Raw genomic sequence first — 6,748 nt, 5'->3', positions numbered from 1 at the left:
TTTTTTTTTTTTTAATTAAGGGGGAAAAAAAGAATCTAAGGTAAAAGAAAAAATGTAAGCATCTGTTCGTGGCTGAATGGGATAATGAATATTGTTGTTGTTCTTTGTGCTTATTTGTATGCCCGCGATACTTCATAATTCTAAGGATACAGCTTGCCTGGGGCCTCGCTCACGTCTCTGTACCTTTTGCACTGACCCACCTGACAAAGCCCCAAACCAGGTGTCAGCTCAGGCTTGCCCCTCGTCCACCCCACCCCCGGGCAGCGGGAGGCCAACCGTGCACGCCTAACTACAGCAGCACTGCAGGCTGAGGACGGCTGGCTGCGGGCGAGGCCCCCGAGGGCAGGCACTGAGTCCTCCGAGGCTGAACCACCAGAGCCCGGCCCGCTGCCTGGTAGAAAAGTGTCAGACAAATGGACCATGAGCTCCGACACCCTACTATACCTTGACTCTCAAAACCCTCAGCCTCCTCAAGTGTTACATGGGAACAGTGACGACGCCCTAGGATGGCTGCTGCAGGGCTTAGTAATAATTTTTGTATAAAACACCCCGAATGGTGCCCGGCACAAAGTAGCTGTTCAATAGGCAGAGGGGGTGAATTCTGACCGGCCTCGCAGCTGGCCTGTTGATCCTCGTCCCTTTGCTTGTCTCTCCAGACACAGGGCGTGGCTTTGAGTCCTTCTGGCTCTCCCGGGCTGTCCTGGTAGGCTGCTCCCACGAGGGGCTGGGCTACAGGCATCCACAAAGAGAAGGGAAACCAGATAAAACCACAGGCTTGAAACTTAGCCAAGCAGCTAAGAAGAACACAAAGATACAACAGGGAAAATAAAAACACTGGGGAGGCAAAATGCAATTCATAAGATAAAATTAATCTATCGAGCTGCCATAACAGGACATAAAAAGCATAAATATACTGCAGCTTGTCTGAAACGGTTTAAGTCCAGGCTCTTCTAAAGCCATGAGTGAGAAAATGAATTCTATAGACTCATGCCCGCTTTTCCCAAGAAGAGGGGCCTCGGGGGCCTTCCAGGCAGCTGCAGAAGTAGCCCCTGGCTGAGGCACCCCAGGGTCTCAGCAAGAAATCAAAACACCGTTAAGCACAAATGACAAGCCCTGGGCAAGGTGCCAGGGCCTCCGTGCGGCTCAGCCACCTTTGCCGCGGTCCCTTTCCTGCTCACACTGCACTGTCCCCGCCCCAGGAGACAGGGAGCCCTCAGGAGGCAGAGACTGCATCTTCTTCCTCTCTCTCCCCTGCACCCTGTGCGTGAGGCCAGGAACACAGCAGGCGCTCGGGGAATATTCACTGTGTGAGTGAACAGGTGCCTGGATGGGTAGATGGGTGGATGGAGGACTCTGGGAAAGGAAGGAGGGAGGGAGGAGCGATCCTACCAAAGCCCAACTTATCTCAAAACCTCAACTGCGGTCAACCCCAAAGAGAACCTAAGATTAAACAGAAAATACCTCTGGCTACGTGGCTCATCGTAAAATCCATAGGCACGGTATCATATACTAGGCTCCCAGAAACAGTAGGGGAAAAGTATAAAGGCTCTGAAATCAGGCAGGCCGGTTCCGATCCGCGTTGGGATGTCAGCAACAGTGTGACCGTAGCCAAGTCCCTTTATCTCTGAAACTGCTGCCTCAACGATCAAATGGGAATAATTAGTGTCCCTGCCTCAGAGGACTGTTAGGAGGATTCAACAAGATCATGTACGTAAAGTGGACAGTGGGGTTCAGTACGTAACGGGCACTCATTTTATTTTACCACCACGGGCAGGCCGGGGCCCCCAGTCACCTCCCAGGCCTGAACCGCTCTGAAAACCCCCCGCTCGGAAGCAATCGTCCACCTCGGTCTCCAACCCTTCCTCAGCAAACACTGCTTCTCCTGCAACCTCCCCAGGAGTGGATGTTTCTTTCCCTTGTACTATGGGCCTGGAAATGTGTGAGCACCTTTGCCCTTCACTGACACTTCCAGACCATTCTCTCTCTTCCCTAAGAACTCCGGCGTCACAGCTCACGCTGTGAGACTACACCACTGACAACACCCGCCTTCCTGCAGACACCCACCGTCCCGATTCGTGGAATCCCTCGAGATTCATGGCCACTGTGGGCCCCGACTGCCCTGCTCCTCTCCACCCCTCTATGGCAAAACCCCGCCGAGTTGCCTATTCTTGTTGTATCCGATTTCTCTCCTCCATTCTCTCCGGAACCCACGCCAGTAGCCCTGCCCGCGCCACGGAAACAGCGCCCTTCAAGGTCCCCAAAGGACTCCTCCAACGCTAAATCCCAAGGCCAAGCCCCAGTCCTTGACTTACCTGTCTCACTAGCACATCCGACACAGCTAATGTGCTCTCCACTCGGCCACGGGAGGCCGTGCTCCCTGGGCCGCCCACCCCACTGGCTGCTCCTTCTCAGGCCCAGGCCCGGTTCCCACACCTACCTCCTTGTCTCCAAGCCTCAGAGCTTCAAATACCAGCAACACGCTGACCTGGCCCAGACCGCTCCTCCAACAGGCATCGCACGAGCTCCAAACCAGACCCCTGAGGCCCCCCGAGCCTGGCTCTCCTCAATCCTTCCATCGCAGGGTACGACATCTCCATCCTTCCCCCGGTTCACATTAAAAGTGATCCTTTAAAGCAGAGGCCAGCCTACTTTTCTTCAAAAGCCAAATAACGAATATTTGAGACTGCAAGCCCCGGGGTCTCCATCACAACTACTCAACCCTGCATCACAGCGCAAAGGCCATCACAGATGACACGCAAATGAACGCCGGGGGCCGTGCTCCCATCAAACTTTACAAAAACCCACAGCGAGCCTGGTCCACAGGACACAGTTTGCCAATCCCTGCTTTAAAGCATAAGTCAGATCACGTGACTCCGCTGCTCAAAACCCTCTGGCCGTTTCCAACCTTACCCGGAGTAAAAGACAAAGCCCTAGACTGGCCTATGAGGGCCTAGCGGGTCTACCACCACCCTGACCCCTTCTCCTCCTGGTTCCGCCCGAATATCGCCTCATCGGGGAGGCGCTCTCTACGACTCCACGTTCCTTAGCAAACCCGAGCCCCGCTCCACATTACCCGTGTCCTTCACCGGCTTTATCTCCCTCCACAGCACCGATCATTTCACACACGATACATCTGCTCATGGCTTACTGTCTTCCTCCCCCTGTGATATACAAGCTGGACACAGACTCGGTCTCTTTTGTTCACTATCTCCCCAGTGCTTGGTACACAGGAGGACCTGATAACATCCTTTCCGAATAAATACATAAAAGATCACTGCTGCCGTTCTTGTTATTGTGTGCTGCTCTCATTCGCTTAGAGCAGAAGTTCAGAATCAGGAGTCAAGAGAAGCGCTCTTGTGGATTCACGAGCGCTCTAAAGACGACGGACGGTGCTACACGCATGAGAAGGCCCTCAGCTTTCCCCAGACTCTCAAAGGGGCAACATCTCTAAGCACCACCGTCTCGGGCTAGAGGGTCCCACTGACGTGCTCCCTCCAAGTCTAGGAGTCTCACCCTGATTCTCTGTAACCCCAAGGCTCTCTACTTGCGGAGCTCCCAGGAGAGCAAAGACAGCAGATTCCAAGTGAGTAGGGAGGCAGGTCACTTCTAGAAGCCATAAGGGCAGTAGGGTTTGGAATGAGCCCCAAAGAACCCGAACAACTGCGGCCTGGCCATCCAGAGAACCCTGCAAAGAGGACTGAGGCCTCCACAGAGGAAGCCCCCAGACAACCGCAAGTGAAGGGGGCAGTGACCTCACAAGGCCTGGGAGCACGACCAGTCCCCCTCTGCCCCCTCTGGAATAAAATGAAAGCAACAAATGAGCTTTCCTTATCGTGTTCCCTCGATTGTATATTTGTCAAGCGTCAAGAGTAGTCACTGCAATTCATGAAATTTATACTCAAACGTATTGCAATTCCAAACAACGCGGCTGACATTTCTGGCCGTCCTGTCATGCCGTTCATCTTCTCGCAGAGGATACGGTTTCCTTGGTGCTTACCCTTCAGGAGCGCTTTGTCTGGCGCTGGCCTCCCCTCCATCACTGCTTCAGCCAGAATTAACTTCTGGTGACGTTGCTTGCTGTGAAGTTTAAACTCCTTCAGCTCCCCCTGCTGCTGGACCACCGCCTCCTGGGGGGCAGGGAGCCGGCACACACTCCCTAGTGACCGCGATGCTTTTATCAGGATGGGCAAGCGGGACTTCTTCACGTCCTGAAAGTACACCCAGGGAGACAATGAATACACTTCCTCTGGTCGCACAGTCAACAGGCTCATGCCAACCTTATAAAACAGGACTCAAAGTGCCGGTCCAGATAACGGCAGCTCCGTTTTATCCCCCAGCCTGCAGATCTGTGTCTTGGCAGGTCCCTCCTCTGACTGACAAGTGCCAAGCTGTTCCTCCTCGACACCCTCTTAAGCCCAGCCGTGTCTCTCTGAACATTCTAGATGCTCCCTACAGTACGGCAGTCCTTTTCCCCACACAACCTTCTGGGAAACGTTTTCTAGCTCCTTATCTGTTTCCTGACTTCCCATCCTTTCCTAAGCCTAAGTCAATCTGCCTCTCACCCCGCCAGGCCACCAGAACCACCCCTTACTAAGGTTTTCGGGGGCCACTAGGTGCCTAGTCCCGTGGCTATTTCTCAGGCCCAGAGCTCCGAACCTGCCCAACCTACACATTTCTGACGGCCCACCAGCCCTCCCAAGTCAACTGAAAGCTGGGCTCTATCATTTTATCACCCCAGGCCCGCATCCCACAGCTCCAGCACTCCGACGACCTCTGTCTCGGTGAATCAGACCACCCTCCACTTGCTGAACAGACCAAAACTGGGGGTCATTTTTAAAATTCCCTGAGGGAACTTGCACACGCCTCTTAGATAGCCTCATCCCCCAGAAGGCAGACAGTAGAAGCAAGAAGAACTACAATCCTGCAGCCTGGGGAACAAAAACCACATTCACAGAAAGATAGACAAGATGAAAAGGCAGAGGGCTATGTACCAGATGAAGGAACAAGAGAAAACCCCAGAAAAACAACTAAATGAAGTGGAGATAGGCAGCCTCCCAGAAAAAGAATTCAGAATAATGATAGTGAAGATGATCCAGGACCTTGGAAAAGGAATGGAGGCAAAGATGGAGAAGATGCAAGAAATGTTTAACAAAGACCTAGAAGAATTAAAGAACAAACAAACACAGATGAACAATACAATAACTGAAAGGAAAACTACACTAGAAGGAATCAATAGCAGAATAACTGAGGCAGAAGAACGGATAAGTGACCTGGAAGACAGAATGGTGGAATTCACTGCTGTGGAACAGAATAAAGAAAAAAGAATGAAAAGAAATGAAGACAGCTTAAGAGACCTCTGGGACAACATTAAGCGCAACAACATTCGCATTACAGAGGTCCCAGAAGGAGAAGAGAGAGAGAAAGGACCCGAGAATATATTTGAAGAGATTACAGTCGAAAACTTCCCTAACATGGGAAAAGAAATAGCCACCCAAGTCCAGGAAGCGCAGCGAGTCCCATACAGGATAAACCCAAGGAGAAACACGCCAAGACAAATAGTAATGAAACTGGCAAAAATTAAAGACAAAGAAAAATTATTGAAAGCAGCAAGGGAAAAACGACAAATAACATACAAGGGAACTCCCACAATGTTAACAGCTGATTTCTCAGCAGAAACTCTACAAGCCAAAAGCGAGTGGCATGATATACTTAAAGTGGTGAAAGTGAAGAACCTACAACCAAGTTTACTCTACCCGGCATGGATCTCATTCAGATTCGATGGAGAAATCGAAAGCTTTACAGACAAAAGCTAAGAGAATTCAGCACCACCAAACCGGCTCTACAACAAATGCTAAAGGAACTTCTCTAAGTGGGAAACACAGGAGAAGAAAAGGACCCACAAAAACAAACCCAAAACAATTAAGAAAATGGTCACAGGAACATACATATCCATAATTACCTTAAACGTGAATGGATTAAATGCTCCACCCAAAAGACACGGGCTTGCTGAATGGATACAAAAACAAGACCCATCTATATGCTGTCTACAAGAGACCCACTTCAGACCTAGGGACACATACAGACTGAAAGTGAGGGGATGGAAAAAGATATTCCAGGCAAATGGAAATCAAAAGAAAGCTGGAGCAGCTATACTCGTATCAGACAAAACAGACTTTAAAATAAAGAATGTTACAAGAGAGGAAGGACACTACATAATGATCAAGGGATCAATCCAAGAAGATATAACAATTATAAATATATATGCACCCAACATAGGTGTACCTCAATACATAAGGCAACTGCTAACAGCTATAAAAGAGGAAATCGACAGTAACACAATAATAGTGGGGGACTTTAACACTTTACTTACACCAATGGACAGATTATCCAAAATGAAAATAAATAAGGAAACAGAAGCTTTAAATGACACAACAGACCAGATAGATTTAATTGATAATATAAGAATTATAAATATATATGCACCCAACATAGTAGCACCTCAATATATAAGGCAACTGCTAACCTCTGTAAAAGAGGAACTCAACAGTAACACAACAACAGTGGGGGACTTTAACACCTCACTTACACCAATGGACAGATCATCCAAAATGGAAATAAATAAGGAAACAGAAGCTTTAAATGACACAATAGACCAGATAGATTTAACTTGATATTTATAGGACATTCCATTCAGAAACAGCAGATTACACTTTCTTCTCAAGTGCGCACGGAACATTCTCCAAGATAG

At 49.6% G+C, this 6,748-nt stretch overlaps 1 protein-coding gene across 1 annotated transcript in view; it reads right to left on the bottom strand.

Moving 5' to 3' along the window:
* Positions 1-6,748, bottom strand: part of CDK5RAP2 (CDK5 regulatory subunit associated protein 2) — a 197,073-nt gene that overhangs the window by 48,100 nt on the left and 142,225 nt on the right. Inside the window, exons 22-23 of the mRNA XM_028493591.2 lie at positions 3,998-4,208; positions 607-729 (exon numbers count right to left, since the gene is read on the bottom strand). Of these exons, the coding sequence (XP_028349392.1) occupies positions 607-729; positions 3,998-4,208 (334 nt within the window). The remainder of the gene's footprint in view (positions 1-606; positions 730-3,997; positions 4,209-6,748) is intronic.

The sequence above is a fragment of the Physeter macrocephalus genome, chromosome 9 (assembly GCF_002837175.3).
Source record: "Physeter macrocephalus isolate SW-GA chromosome 9, ASM283717v5, whole genome shotgun sequence".
NCBI classification, from domain to species: domain Eukaryota; kingdom Metazoa; phylum Chordata; class Mammalia; order Artiodactyla; family Physeteridae; genus Physeter; species Physeter macrocephalus.
This window is presented reverse-complemented; position numbering and strand designations above follow the sequence as displayed.